The 16,689-nt window shown below is 34.8% G+C and overlaps 2 protein-coding genes across 2 annotated transcripts in view; one reads left to right on the top strand and one right to left on the bottom strand.

Annotated features, from left to right (window-relative positions):
- The window catches only part of DNAJC14 (DnaJ heat shock protein family (Hsp40) member C14), a 1,080,043-nt gene that overhangs the window by 291,235 nt on the left and 772,119 nt on the right, over positions 1–16,689 (bottom strand). The gene's annotated exons all lie outside the window — the stretch shown is intronic.
- Positions 14,423–15,361, top strand: LOC126023051 (olfactory receptor 6C2-like). Its single transcript, XM_049784105.1, has one exon. It carries the CDS (start codon positions 14,426–14,428, stop codon positions 15,359–15,361), a length of 936 nt encoding a protein of 311 aa, XP_049640062.1. The 5' UTR covers positions 14,423–14,425.

Genomic DNA, 16,689 nt, shown 5'->3' on the forward strand with positions numbered 1-16,689 from the left:
TAAGCAGTGACAATGAGCATCATTTCATGAATACTTTAATGTTTACTATGAGCAAGGATGTTTTATTCTCTCTTTCAACTTTTGATGGAGTATTTGTGTCAAGCTTTGAAACTGACATATATCTTGGATATTAGTTTTTTATCTGACATCATAATATATGAATATTTTCTCTCATGAATTTTATTTTAAACCTCATTTCTTTCACTGTGTAGAAAATTTTTAGTGTTGTATCCCTATTTATTTCTGCTACTTTTTGTTAGCAATAGGAATGGAACCATAGATGACTTCTCTGAAGTCTAAATGTTGGAAAGTTCTTATAATTTGCTCAATATATTTTATATGGCTGATATCTAGGACTTTATTCCATTTTGAACAGATCTTTTTTGCATAAAATGTGTGTATTTTAATATTTTCCATGTGTTTATGTGATGTGATCTTTGTACTGGACTTTTAATACCAAATAATTTTGGATCTTCTTCATATACCAAGATTTTATGTTGTAATTAACTGTTCATGCATCTTAAAGTTTTTCTGTTATTTTATTTCTAATTGATAATCTATTTTATTTATCCAAGAATCCTTGTCCCTGTAGTGTATACTGTATAGTATTCATCACTATATGCCTGTATCATAAAGTAAATAAATAAATCCTTCACACTCAGAATTTCTTAGAATGTTGTAGAAAGTTTATAGGTTCATTTACATCTTAGAAGTACTTCTAAGTCCTAAAAGAATGTCAAGGAAATCTTGATGGAAATCATATTGTATCTATAGACTACTCTGGGTAAGGTAGTCATTTTAACAATAAAAATAATTTTAAACTACAAATGAGGAGTATGTTGGTATTCTTATTTTTTCAAGAGTTATGTATAAGTTTTATTAAATAGGTCTTTTCCACTTTTTAATTGATTTCTATATGCTTAAGGAGTCTTGCATATGATCAAATAGTAAAATATTTTTTTCTACTACATTATTTTTGCATAATGTAAAAATGCTTTAAATTTCTGTATATTGACTTTATAACCTACTATTTTACTAAATAAAAATATTTTTATATACAATTTTATAGCTTTCAGGGTTTTCTGTGTAAATCATGCCTTTTGCAAATAGTAATAGTTTGATTATTTATGCACTTGACAAATTCTAATTTCTCCTTTGTGTATAATTTCAGTGACTAGGACTTCCAATTCAATTTTAAAATAAGAGTGATGAAGGTGAACATATTTGTTTAGTGACATATCCCAGAGAACTTGTTTTCAGTTTTTCCCAATTAAAAATGATATTGCCTTGGATTTATTGAATATGACCTTTACTATATTTACATAAATTTCTTTAACCCCTGTTTATAAGGCTAGTGATAACACAGCAGGTAGGTCATTTGCTTTTTATGCAGCAAAACATATTCAATGCCAAAAACCATAGAGGGAGAACCTGTATGGTTCTCTGAACACCTCCAGAAATAATGATTGAGTGTGGATCCAGAAATAAGTTCTGAGAACAACCGGATTTGGATCCAAAACCAAACAATCAAACATCTCTCTATTGTTGAGGACTTTATTTACAAATGAACACTAAATCTTGTCAAATTATGTTCTGGAGATAACTATTAATTTCTGTTTTTTAATTTCTTTTTATTATATCATGTTAATTCAATTTAAAATATTGAACTCACTTTGGCTTCCTGACATAAATAGAACTTGACCATAGGATATAATACACTAATTCATTTTTATATTTGAATCATTAGGACTTTATTGAGGATCTTTGCATTTATGTCCAGCATGCATGTTGGCCTGTCATTATATTTTCTTGCACTGTCTCAGCTTTTTTTTTTATCAAAATGATATTAGATTAATAGAATAAGCTCAGAAATACGTCTATTTATTTCAATTTCTAGTACTTAAGCTGTAGATTGTATTTCAAGGTTTGGAAGAACTCATTAGTAAACACTATAATATTGGCAATTTGTTCCCGGGGAGTTTTTTAAATTGCTATCAATATTTACTTGACAATATGGCATATCTATACTCTAAAATAACAATACGCCAGTGTTATGCTAATTTAAAAAAAATTTTGGAGCTGAGAAAATAGAATTCAGGTAAGGGTCTTGTCTTTCCTATAGCTGACCCAATATCTGGTAGACCACATGGTTCACTGTGCTACATTAGTGGTGATCTTGAGCATAGAAATAGGTGTAAGTCCTAAGCACCACAAGATATTGTTCCAAAACAAATATACCTACATTTCTGGTCTGGGGAGATAGTTCTATAGATAAGGGTTTTGCATACCTTCAACATGGGTTCAATCCCTATACCTATATGTTTCACAAGCTTTGTTAGGATTGATTCCCTCAGCACAGTTCCTGAAATATATCCTTATCACAACAGAGTGTGATGCAAAAAAAAATCAAAATAATTAAATTTAGAAAATATTTTTTACTTTTTTCCCTGACATTTTCCTAATTTTGTCAGATATACTAAAGATATGCAAATATTCATAGGATTAAAAATAAAAATAATAGGTTTGAGGCTGGAATAGAAGTATAATAGGTAGAGTTCTTGTCTTGCATGTAGCTGAACTAGTTGTATCCTGCAGCATGCTATATAAATACACTGAGTCCTTCTAGAAATGTTTATAGAGCATAGAACAAAAAGCACATCACGATCATTGTTGAGTGTGGCCCAACCTCCACCTAAATAAATAGAACAACACTGTAATATATTTAAAGATTTCTAATTTAAAAAATGGTGTAAAGTTTTTAGAGCATAATAAAATGAATGATGTGTTTATGGGACAGCATGTAGTCTACACTGCACAATGACCCATGTGCATCGACTAAAATTGTGTATCCAGTTTTATGGGGATGTGGATCCCTATAAAGATATATCTAGTAGACCACTTTTTCTGATTTTTCCATTCAGAGCTAGTACATTCCTGACAGGTTTCAGACTGGTTGAAGGATCAAAAGATCAATGGGTGGTATTGAGGTCTCCCACTGTTATTATGTTATTATATTGATGTCTTCCTTCAAATTTGTCAACAATTGTTTTTAAATATTTTGCTGGTATTTCATTGGTATTTCATTCTTGAATATTAAGAAATGTTCGTCTCTGTCCCTTATAACATTTTAAATTCCAAAATATGCATCATCTGATATGAATATGGTCTTTTCAGACTTTTGTTCATTTTTATTTTTACCATATTGGATACATATCTTTCACAATTGTATTTTAGGAACATATTAACATTAAATCAGGGTAATTCCCATTACCAAATTTGTCCTTTCAAGAGTTTTTAGAGTTTTTATGCAAATTATACACAGTTGAGCTTAACTTTTTGGAATATAAACTTTTTTATTATAATTTTTTAAACATCTTGATTACTAATATGATTGTGATTAGGTTTCAGTCATGTAAATAACACCCCTCTTCACCAGTGCAACATTCCCCCACCAATGACCCAAATCTCCCTCCAACCTATCCTACCCCCACTTATACTCTAGACAGGCTTTACAGTTTCCTCATTCATTCACATGGTTCTGGTAGTTCTCAGTGCAGTTATTTCTATAACTGCACTCACCACTCTCTGTGGTGAGCTTCATGAAGTGAGCTGGAAGTTCCAGCTTTCCTCTCTTTGTCTCTGAGGATTGTTGCAAAAATTACATTTATTTTTCTTAAAACCTAGAGACGAGTGAGACTATTCTGCATCTTTCTCTCTCCCTCCGACTTATTTCACTCAGAATGATAGATACCATATACATCCATGTATAGGAAAATTTCATGACTTCATCTCTCCTGATGGCTGCATAATATTCCATTGTGTATATGCACCACGGTTTCTTTAGCCATTCATGTTGAGGGGTATCTTGGTTTTTTCCAAAGCCTGACTATTGTGAATAGTGCTGCAATAAATATAGGTGTGAGGAATGGATTTTTGTATTGTATTCTTGTTTTCTTAAAGTATATCCCTAGGAGTGGTAGAGCTGGGCTGAATGGGAGGTCAATTTCCAGTTTTTGGAGGAATCTCCATATTGCAATCCATAAAGGTTGGACTAGATGGCATTTCCAATGGCAATAGATAAGACTTCCTTTCTCTCCACATCCCCACCAGCACTGCTTGTTCTCATTCTTTGTGATGTGTGCCAATCACTGTGGTGTGAGGTGGTACCTCATAGTTGTTTTGATTTGAATCTCCCTGATGCAAATAGTGATGAACAGCATTTTTTCATGTGCCTTTTGTCCACTTGTATTTCTTCTTTGTCTGTTCATTTCTTCTCCCGATTTTTTGATGGGAATTTATGTTTTCATTCTTGTGAAGTTCTGTCAGTGCCCTGTATATTTATATATTTTGTATATTAGTTCCTTAACTGATGGATATTGGGTGAAAAGTTTCTCCAGACGGTGGGTGGCTCTTGTATCCTGGACACTATTTCTTTTAAGGTGCAGAAGCTTCTCAGCTTAATGTAGTTCCCATCTGTTTATCTCTGCTTCCACTTGTTTGGAAAGTGAAGTTTCCACCTTGAAGATGCCTTTAGTCTTAATGTCATGGAGTGTTTTACCTACATATTGTTCTATATACCTTATGGTATCAGGCCTGATATCAAGGTCTTTAATCCATTTTAATTTTACCTTTGTACATGATGTTAACTAGGGCTCTATGTTTGCTTCTTTGTAAGTGGCTAACCATTTTAGCCAGCACCACTTGTTGAAGATGTTTTCCCTGATCCACTTAGGATTTCTTGCTCCTTTGTCAAAAATTAGGTGCTTGTATGTCAGGGGAACATTCTCTGAAAACTCAAGCCTATTCTACTGATCTGAGGGTCTGTATTCCAATATCATGCTGTTTTGATAACTATTGCTTTCTAGTACAGTTTAAAGTTGGGGAAAGTAATGCCTCCCATATTCCTTTTCCCTAGGAGTGCTTTATCTATTCGAGGGTGTTTATTGTTCCAAATGAACTTCATAAGTGTTTGATACACTTCTTTGAAGAATGTCATGTGTGTCTTTAGAGGGATTGCATTAAATCTGTATAAGGCTTTGAAGAGTATTGCCATTTTAATGATGTTAATCCTTCCAATTCATGAGCAGGGTATGTGCTTCCATATCTGTGTGTCCTCACTTATTTCTTGAAGTAGGGCTTTATATTTTCTTTGTATAGGTCCTTCACGTCTTTGGTCAAGTTGACTCCAAGCAATTTGAGTTTGTGTGGCACTAATGTGAATGGGATTGCCTTCTTAACGTCCATCTCTTCCCTCTCATTATTGGTGTATAAAAAGGCCATTGATTTCTGTGTGTTAATTTTGTAGCCTACCACCTTGCTATATGAATCTATTGTTTCTAGAAGCTTTTTGATGGAGACTTTAGGGTTTTCTAAGTAGAATATCATGTCATCTGCAAACAGTGAGAGCTTGACTTCTTCCTTTCCTATCTGGATTCCCTTGATAACTTTTTCTTGCCTAATTGCTATAGCAAGCACTTCCAGTACTATGTTGAAGAGGAGTGGTGAGAGCTGACAGCCTTATCTTGTGCCAGAATTTAGAGGAAAGGCTTTTAGTTTTTCTCCATTGAGGGTAATATTTGACATTGGCTTGTGGTAAATGGCCTTAACTATATTGAGAAAGGTTCCTTTTATTTCCATCTTGCTGAGAGTTTTTATCAAAATGAGTGTTGAGCCTTATCAAATGCTTTCTCTGCATCTATTGATATGATCATGTGATTTTTATTTTTCTTGTTATTGATGTTTTGGATTATGTTGATAGATTTACCAAATGTAAACCATCCTTGCATTCCTGGGATGAAACTTACTTGATCATAGTGTATGATTTTTTGGATCCTATTTGGCAGGATTTTGTTGAAGATCTTTTCATCTGCATTCATCAGGGATATTGGTCTGCAATTTTCTTTTTTTGGCAGCATCTCTGTCTGGTTTAGGTATCAAGGTGATATTGGCTTCATAAAAGCTGTTTGGGAGTTTCCCATTTTTTCAATTTCATAGAAGAGCCTGGCTAGGATTGTAGTAGTTCCTCTTGAAAGGTTTGAAAGAATTCACTTGTAAATCCATCTGTGCATGGGTTTTTCTTTTTGGGCAGATGTTTGATTACAGTTTAAATTTCCTCAATATTCATGGTGGTGCTTATGTATGCTACATCCTCCTTACTTAACTGTGGAAGGTTATAAGTGTCTAAGAATTTATCCATTTCTTCTAGGTTCTCATGTTTAGTAGCATAAAGTTTCTCAAAGTAGTCTCTGATTACCCTTTGGATCTCTGCAATATCTGTCGTGATCTCCTCTTTTCATTTCTAATATGGGTTAGCAGGTTTCCCTCTCTTTCTTTGTGAATTTTGCCAATGGTCTATCAATCTTGTTTATTTTTTTTTCAAAAAAACACAACTTCTTTTTTTTATTATTATTCTTTTTTTTGATAATTTTTTTTATTTTAATTATGACAACAAAGATGCAAAGAAAGAGGACAGGGTAAAGTTACAGTGGAAGCCCAATCACCCATAAACAGAATTCTCGGTAGTCCCATCGATGATATCCCAGCCTTGAACTTTCAGCCAAAGAACATTAAAACAAAACTGAACCCATGTACAATACAATTACTTTGTCCCTCAAATCCCCAGCTGTAGTACATACTATTTCTTAGCAGCACACAATATAATCTAAAGACATTAGACTTATGTAACTCCTTAAACATTGAGGGAAAAGTACATTTCTCTAGTTCCATGCACATGCTTACTAGTTTAAGTTAGCCTCAAAAGTTTTAGTGGGTTGTTTTTCTTAAGGATTGGAGTCAAGGGGACATAGTATTAAAGTGGCATTTGTTTGCATAGGCCCACCAAAACATGAACAACTTCTGATTTCGTTGATCTTTCAGATTGTTTTTTGGGTTTCCACTTCACTGATTTCTGCATTCAGCTCTGTTATTTCCTTCAGTCTCCCTAATTCTGGTTCCTTTTGTTGGTCATTTTCTAACAATATGAGCTGCAACATTAAGTTATTCCGGTATGCCCCTTCTTCCTTCCTGATTTGTGCTTGGAAAGCTATAAATGTTCCTCTCAGGACCATTTTTGCTGTGTCCCATACATTCTGGCAGTTTGTGTTGTCATTATCATTTGTTTCCAGGAAAGTTTTGTTTTCCTCTTTGATTTCATCTTGAACCCACTGGTTATTCAGTAGCAGGCTGAATTAATTTTCATTTGTTAAAATTTTTCTTCTGTGTCCCTTTGTAGTTCATATCTAATTTCAGAGCCTTGTGGTCAGCAAAGGTAGCCTGCAAGAATTCTATACTCTTGATTTTATGGAGGTATGTTTTATGTGCCAGCATGTGGTCTATCCTGGAGAATGACCCAGGTACATTGGAGGAGAATGTGTATCCATGTTTTTGGGGGTGGAGTGTCCTTTATATTTACTAGTCCTCTTTCTTTCCTTTTTCTTTTCAGGGCTAGTATGTTTTTGTTGGGTTTCAGTCTGGTTAACCTATTAAATGTTGGCAGGGCATTGTTGAGGTCTCCCACAATCATTGTGTTATTATTGATGTCTTCTTTCAGATTTGTCAATAATTGTATTAGATAATTTGCTGGTCTCTCATTGGGTGCATATATGTTTAATAGTTTGATTTCTTTTTTTCTTTTGTTTTTGTTTTTGTTTTTGTTTTGGGGCCATACCCGGCGTTGCTCAGGGGTTACTCCTGGCTGTCTGCTCAGAGATAGCTCCTGTCAGGCACGGGGGACCATATGGAACACTGGGATTCGAACCAACCACCTTTGGTCCTGGATCGGCTGCTTGCAAGGCAAACGCCGCTGTGCTATCTCTTCGGGCCCAATAGTTTGATTTCTTCCTGTTGCACATATCCCTTGATTAGTACAAAGTGTCCATCTTTGTCCCTTACCACTTTTCTAAGTATAAAGTTGGTGTCATCAGATATTAATATGGTCACCCCAGCTTTTTTAAGGGTGTTGTTTGCTTGGATGATTTTCCTCCAACCTTTGATTTTGAATCTGTTTTTTCTGATTATTCAGGTGTATTTTTCGTAGATAGCAGAAGGTTGGATTCATCTTTTTGACCCATTTTGCCACACTGTGTCTTTTAATTGGTGAATTTAGTCATTGACATCGAGGAAGATGATTGTCATAGGATATTTTTATTATATATTTTATTTAAGTAACATGATTATAGTTGGGTTACAGTCACAAACAGAACATCCCCTTCACCAATGTAACATTCCCCTCCCAATGCCCACCTCCCCCTTTCCCATCTCCTGCCTGTACTGAGACAGGCAATCTAGTACAGTTATTTGCTTTTCAGTACAGTAAATTGTTTTTTTTTCTTAAAGGACAAGAGTTAAAAAAGAATAATAAAGGTGTGACAGTGACAATTGCTGTTGTTTGCATAGGCCCAGAAAAATATGGGGAAAATGGAAAAAAATCCTTGGCCTGATTACAAGAACGCCTCACCCCCGAAGTTTATTGGCATAAGACCGACTCTGCGCTCAGGCATTCTAGTCTGTCCAATCCGAGTCATTCTCCATGATCTCAGTGAAACATTTTCAAACTTTAGCTGTTGTTGATATCAAGTTCCTATATTTAAAGATTCTGGATTCTATGCATTTCTTTCATTGAAGTCAGGCAGATATGGAGTATCCTCTAGTTTCAGTATACCATTGGATGTGGAGTGATCTGTCCTGTAAACAGGCTGTAGCTAAGTTGTCTGGGTGTTGCGAGCACTCTTTGGAGTAAGACAGTACCAGAGCAGTGGTTGGTCTTCCCTGGGAGAGGTTTGGATCCTGATAAATTTATAGACAATTGTGGTTGTTTATCCATTGTTCAGGGGTGTATGGACATTGCCCATTCTTCTGAGGCATAAGCCAAATCATCATGCCAATGTTCAGGGTATAAGGCCTAACTGAATTAGCAATTTTGTGTTCCTATCTCTATTAGATAAGAACTTGTTTGCATATGTATTATTTTCCCATTCTAATGTGCCTATGCAAAAGAGAAACAATGCCACAAGATATTGTTGGTGCATCTGGGGGCCCATGAGTAAAGTTCAACATTCCCCTTAACTTGTTCAAACATGAATTCTATACAGAGATACTTTTCTACCATTATTGCCTATAAAACAGATATCCATGGGCAAAAAGCAAACAAACAATCAAATGAAAAAACTAGTGGGCAAAATTGAAACTATATAAGAGGATATTCAAAAGAGTTATAGATGTTAAGGGAATACATCTGAGATATACAAAGGAGATACATGTGTCCCTTTTGTGTTTTAGAAATAGTCAAGAGGGAAGGTGATGTTCTGACACACCACTTTAGTCTGTGATTTGGCAAAGCAAAGAGCACATGGAGCCATGGCATCCCCGTGTTGCCTGCTGAAGCTTCTGACTCCCTGAGAGGCATTTGCTTCCTAATTGCTGGAAGCTGGAAATTCACCAGTCCCCTCCCTGACTCCTGCAGGAATGGGGAAGCCTGGGGTCTCCTTTAAAATGCTCCTTGCCAGAACCCACTTGCTGGGACCCTGAGCTGGTGGCCAGGGGTATAACCCTGGGGACTGGGAGGAAGGAGAGAGAAGGCCATGGGGGGAAGCTGAGACTGCATCTTCCCCTAAGCTTGGCAAGAAAGCCTACCGCATGGAGCCATGTTGTCCCCATGTTGCCTGCTGAAGCTTCAGACTCCCCCAAAATGATTACTGTGAAAGATATGCAATCCACCTTGGTCAAAATAAAAATTATTAGCACAAAAAACAGAATGGTTAAATGTGGGGTAATAGGAGGTGTGAGTGAGGGAGTAAAGGAATAAAATGAGATTCTGGGTGGCCTTCTGAATAAAACAAACAGATTAAGCACAATGATATTCAAATATTTGTCTATCAGTTTTGCACGGGGGCACTAGCCCCCATTGGTTTGACAATGGACAGGGTTAGTAAGAAAACATGCCTGGGACTACTTGAAGCCAGAAACTCTTGTGATGCCATTCTCCATGCTGGCTGAAACTTCTGGCTCCCAGGAAGGAAAGAGATCCTTCAAGAGCTGGAAGGCCGGAAGTTCAAGGCCCCCACCCAAACCCTCCCTCCAAGCTGGGTGGGAAGTGGGGAAAGCCTAGGGTAACCCTTAAGCTCCTTGTTGGGACCCACCTCAAAGGCTTGACATTGAGAGAAATAATTGTCACGGAATTTAGTGTCAGCTTTTGTAGAAGTTTGGTGTGTCTGTTGATCTGTCTTGTCTTAATTTAGGCCTTTCACTGTCTTTTAAGGCTGGTTTGAGTCATCTAATATAATGAGCTGTTGTTTATCTGTGAACCATATATCCATCTTCAAACCTGAATGTGAGTTTGTTTTGGGTAAAGTAATCTTGGTGAAGCATTCATTTAATTGACTTTTGTTACTATGTTCCAACACTACCTTGAGCCCTTGAGGAGTTATTTTCCTAAACATGCAGAAGTATTTGAGTTTGCTAAAAAGAAAACAAACTGCCTACTAGTTACTCAGTTTGATTAACTGAATTTGAGGCTATTTACTGTCAGAGTGAAAGAAGTCCTAGAATTCACTCCCTAGAAACAGAAGATACTATTATAATGTCTCAACACAGATGCACTACTGTCCATACGTTTTTTTTTATGAGAGAGCAAAGGGATGGGTGCCTCTCAGGCAGTGACCTTGATACAAAAGTGGCACAGATTGTGGAGTCTGGGCATATAATTGGCTCGCACTTATTGAAGCTAACACATCTACATGTTACTGCTGTTTCTGCAGTTTAGGAGAGATACTGGGACAATACATGCACTAATAAAAGAGACAGTCATCATAGGGCAATCATTTGAATTATTTCTTGCAGTGCTAATGCATGTTCATTTCTTGGTGGGAAGAGTCAAGAGTAGAAAATAATAAAAGACTTCAGCATAATAAACATGTACAAAATTTATCAAACAATTAAAAATACATTTATCGATGCCTAAGCAATAATCCAGCAGACAGGGTATTTGCCTTGCATGTGGCTTACTCAGGTTTGAGCTCAGTCATCCCATATTGTCCACTGTGCCTGCCAGGTGTGATTCCTGAATGTAGAGCTAGGAGTAGCCTCTGAGCACTGCTTGTGTGCTCCCCCCAGATTTATCTATCATATTATCTAACATATTCTCATATGTGCAAAAAAATTCGGTAGGCAAATTAATTGGGCAAAATGGCAAAAAATGGAATATAAATAACAGTATATTTATTTGAAACACTGCCTTTAGACACAACAAAATAATCATCTATCTAATAAATTAATACTAAATATAATTTAATATGTGTTTTATTGTTACGAAGCATACATAGCATGACATTTAGTATTTCATATTTTGACCATTTATGTAGACAACTAATTTGATTTCATTAAGTACATTTTAAACAATTAAAGCATTTTTAATCAATGTATGTTGGTGATTGAAATTTTCTGTTTATTTTTGATGTAATGTATACCCTACAATGTTAAAGGCTTACTCCTGATTTTGGGCCTAGGAATTACTCTAAGATGTATGCAAAACCATATGCAGTTCTTGGGATTGATCCAGGACCTTTCAGCTTCAGGAAAATGCCTTGGCCTTTTTATTATCTCTAGGTGTCCTAGGTGTTCTAGGTGTCTCTAGGTGAATTGCAAATTTTATACATACATGAATAATGCCTATAATATAGCTTGTACGGTGGTGAAAAATTTGGAAGTTTTCATGACCTGGGTTAAGACATTTGGCATACAGGAAGCTAATTCTTGATATGACAAGATTCTTATGTACCACCAGGAACAGCCCCCAGCACAGAACTGAGAATATTCCACATTATTGTTCAAAGTGACTCAAAACAAACAAAATCTGGAAGGAAAGGTGAATGTCCACAGTAATCTTAAGTAATTATATTATTGATTTATGGGAAGCTTATATCGTTGAGATTTTCCTATGGTATAAAAGATTCATATAATACAATTATGTAAGCACATTTATATAATTAATGACTTCAGACTAAGTGCTCTGCTAGATCTAATTTTTTATACAATAATTGTACTAAATATAATCCTGTTGTGTTAAATCTACTGTAATGTCCCTCTATCTCCAAGGACAATCTTCACTAGTGTTATTTTTTTGTCTTTTTGCCAAACTCATTACTCAGAAAATTAAACAATAACTTGATTGTTAGTCACCAAGGACCAAGTGTTTAACATCATAAACAAAGATGCCCAATTTGGAGATGAAAACAAGGTGAATTTAAACCTTCTCATTTGTGTTTCTGAGTATGAGGGCATAAATCTCTTTATAAAAAAATACCACTTTTAACATATCCATTTTAAGTGATTAACCTTAATCAAAGAATAGGAGACATTTCAGTTTACCAATAGAAGAGTAAGTATAATAAAGCTTGCTTATTTATAGATCCCTTTTAGAATCAAAATTGCATTTTATGCAGGGGAAAATTGTTTATGATGTTATATATATTATTAATTTATTCAATATATTTATGAAATACATTTAGATTTAGTTTCCTTTGAATTAAGAAATTGAGAAGTTTTCTTCACAATTGATACAAGAAGTCTATACCTAAGTGAATGTAATGAATATTTAGTGTAATCTAATAATAAATCTTGAATATAAAATGTAATCACTTCATGTGCATAGAAGTGTATGTTAATTGTCCTCTGCTCACATAAAATAAGAGATCAATGACTAAAATAATTTCACATAACTAAATCCTGTGTGAATTTATGGCATTTTTGAAAGTATGTAAATAGACATTATTACAATTTAACGAAACTATTGACAACTAAATGTCTACTTATTAGTGTTATAAAACATGACATTTGAAAAAATAATTTTTAAAAATTCAATAATGTTCAAACTTTAAAGAGCTGAGTGTATCATCTAAGAAATTACTAGAAATCATGGAAAGTACATTAATGTCAAAATATATATTTTATAGACAATATGTAACAAAATATAAATGAACAATACAAAAATAAATATACTCATACTAAGTGGGTTCAAAGGAATAAACTGTTTTTCTTATCAGAAAAATTCTTCTGATTTGAAATACTAATTTTATATTAAAAGCCTGAAATCTACAGGTGAGACTTAAGAAAAATAAAAATGTATGAAATTATAGATCAGGAATGAAAACGAAGGTAGTTATCTTTTCTCTTAGCAGTAAAGATCAGATACATTGGCAATAACGGTAGTGCACATATTCAGGAAAAAATGGTGGACTATATATAAAAGTTAAAATCAAGTGGTAGGATTAAAATGTAAAAAATTAAGTACATATAACCCCAAACAAACCAACAAATTATAATATTCTCTGAAACAATGACCAAAAGATTCTGAATGCTGAACTTAAATGTGTGTTAGCTTGCTGTAGTTTGTCTCTCTTGATTCTATTGTCTTTGACTTTGGATTGGGTATTTAGGTATGATCATTTTTTATTTCCACTCAATGTTCATGAAGCTGTTTTGCCCCTGGTACCATCCCCCTTTTTTTTTTGTTTTTGGTTTTGGTTTTGGTTTTGGTTTTTGGGCCACACCTGGCGGTGCTCAGGGGTTACTCCTGGCTGTCTGCTCAGAAATAGCTCCTGGCAGGCACGGGGGACCATATGGGACACCGGGATTCGAACCAACCACCTTTGGTCCTGGATTGGCTGCTTGCAAGGAAAACACCGTTCTGCTATCTCTCCGGGCCCACCATCCACTTTTCTCTCTCTCAATTTACGAAGCATAACAAGATGATTCATGTTCTATGTTTCTGTTAAAAAAAAAGAAAGAAAGAAAGTGGGAAGAAGCCCCTTTCTAGAAGCTATAAATATAAAATAAAAAGAAAGAAAAAAAATAGGAGAGTGGCTGGTGTGGCAAGGTTTTTTTTGAATAGGAACTTAGTTTCTTGTATATTGTAGTGCTTTTTTTTTTTTTTTGACTGGAAATAGAAAGGCTAGAGGAGTGGCATAAGCAGTAAGGTGTCTGTCTTTGAAATGCAGTTCAATCCCCCAGCATCCCATTTGGTCCCCAAGCCAGGGACGATTTCTGAGCAAATAGCCAGGAGTAATCCCTGAGGATCACTGGGTGTGACCAAAAAAAAAAAAACCAAAAAAAAAAAAAAGATTTGAACATTCAGTAAAGTCTTTAAATCAATGGTGACTTTTTAAAAAATATTTCTGATCATAGAAGAATTTTTGAGAATTACAACTTTGCTATAACTCATAAAACTATCCTCTCAGCAAATTTATCACAGAAAAATGTAAGTAGAAAATAGACAGAAATATGTGTCGATTTGTGTTATGTGTACAGGTATGGAAAATGTGAAAAGAGAAAAACTTTAGAATATAAAATTTTAAATCACTTCACATTCTATGATTTATACACAACTTTCTATGAATTTGGCATACAGATTTGAGGAAGTCAGAAGTCAGGAATGAGAAATGGGACTGTAACTACATTTGTTCTTCTGGGACTGACTGATGACAGTCGCCTACAAGTTCCAATTTTTATATTTCTATTTTTCACCTATCTGCTGTGTATAGCTGGGAACCTGACAATCATCGTGCTCACCTTTGTGGATCCCCATCTTAAAACACCCATGTATTTTTTCTTAAAAAATTTCTCCTTTTTGGAGATCTCATTCACTACTGCTTGTATACCCAGATACTTGTATAACATAGCAACAGGTGACAAGATCATTACCTACAATGCATGTTTCATCCAAGTGTTTTTTATTGATCTCTGTGCAGTAACAGAATTTTATCTACTAGCTGCCATGTCCTATGATCGCTATGTGGCCATCTGCAAACCCCTGCATTATGTCAGCATCATGAATAACAGAGTATGCAGTATTCTCATCATCTCTTGTTGGATGTCTGGTTTATGTATACTGATTCCACCACTTATTCTGGCTTTAAATCTAGTATTTTGTGACTCTAATAAGATTGACCATTTTGGTTGTGATGCATTTCCACTCATAAAAATCTCATGCTCAGACACATGGCTCATGGAACAGACGGTTATGATCTGCGCTGTCATTACCCTGAACACAACTCTAACTTGTGTAGTGTTGTCTTATTCTTACATCATCAAGACAATACTTAAGTTTCCATCTGTTCAGCAAAGAAAAAAAGCCTTTTCCACCTGTTCCTCACACATGATTGTGGTTTCTATTACCTACGGCACCTGCATTTTTATCTATATGAATCCTACAGCAAAAGAAGAAATGACTACTAATAAGGTGCTTTCCTTACTGATTTCTTCGGTGTCACCTACATTGAACCCATTTATTTACACCTTGAGAAACAATCAAGTAAAGGAAGCTTTCAAGTACTCAATCAAAAGAATTACTTTATTATCAGCTAAGTAAATAAATAACTTTAAATATGTGAAAAGAAACTGTAAATGAACACCATCGTAAATTTTTATGTTTATAACCTTGTTAGTCTAAATATTTTATATTTGTATTACATTGATTCATTTCACTGATTTAACTTTGCTTCCATTGAATCATGTTCAAACTGTAACAGTAACTTCATTTTAAAACCCAGATCTAATAGATTTGCAAGTAAATATTTCAGCAGTTGTATTTGGAAATATAGTTAACTTGGTAGTATTATTTAAATGTGTTATAAATATTCCTCAGGATGAAATTCTTTTATCCTTTATTAAATGTACATAATAATGATAAGTGCTCACATGTAGAAGTGTTAATTTTACTTAAAATATCTAAAATAGACATATAATTATACAATTAATGTATGTGTGAAAGAATAATAGCACTTTAAATAAGATGAATATGTATTATCTAATCAAAAATATAGATCAAATTTTAATAAATATTATTTTTAAATTATTTTGTTGAAATATCATGTTAAAATAATTCCTACTTGAAGACATACTATATCCTAACTCAACCAGTGTGTTAGGATCCATCCAGCATTTCTTCCACTTCTTTCCCATAGACTCCTAAGACACTTCAATTCCCTGTTCCATTGAACATATCTCAGGACTTTTTGTCACTAAGGAATGTCTACTCTCTGTATTGGTTTCTTTTCACCTCACATATGAATCAAATGATCCGACATGTCTTTTCCTCTCTGACCCAATAGCCTTAATCTGAGACCCTCTAATTTCATCCAAATTGAAATAAACTGCAAGATTTTATTTGTCTATCGTTAGTGATAATTGATTGTACATATATATGCACATAATACATAAATATATATATATATACTTAAGATGAAACTGACAGGGTGCTAAGGAGGATCTATATGGTTCTAGAGTCTTGGTGGGCACATTCCCCAGGTTTGGGTTTCTTTAGAAAAAACCAGACAATAGAGGAAATGAAACCCCAAGGATAGAACAACATCAAAAGAAACTATCTTTCCTACAGGTTTGACTCTGGGGAGAAAATAGAGAGATAATGTTTATATAACTATTTCTGTAACTCTGTGACAAAAGGTTAAAGAATGCCTTGTAGCCTAAGCAAGGAGGTTCATTTCCTGATGAGAGCTTCCCCGTTGGAATAGTAACCCAGGGGATATTCCCATGGGGGAATCAATGGGTAGGCTCATGCTGGATACTTAATAGAAGCCCCTGTGATACTGAGGGTGGCAGCAGCATGAGTGGCTACAATAGTGTCTCTTTCTTGTGCTGCCATCTTGGGATGATACACTAACTAATGCATTCATCCAC

The sequence above is a fragment of the Suncus etruscus genome, chromosome 11, assembly GCF_024139225.1.
Source record: "Suncus etruscus isolate mSunEtr1 chromosome 11, mSunEtr1.pri.cur, whole genome shotgun sequence".
Classification (NCBI taxonomy): Eukaryota; Metazoa; Chordata; class Mammalia; order Eulipotyphla; family Soricidae; genus Suncus; species Suncus etruscus.

What these genes read in the sequence shown, in the direction of transcription:
- LOC126023051 (XM_049784105.1), top strand. Translation starts at nt 14,426, where the DNA reads ATGAGAAATGGGACTGTAACTACATTTGTTCTTCTGGGACTGACTGAT.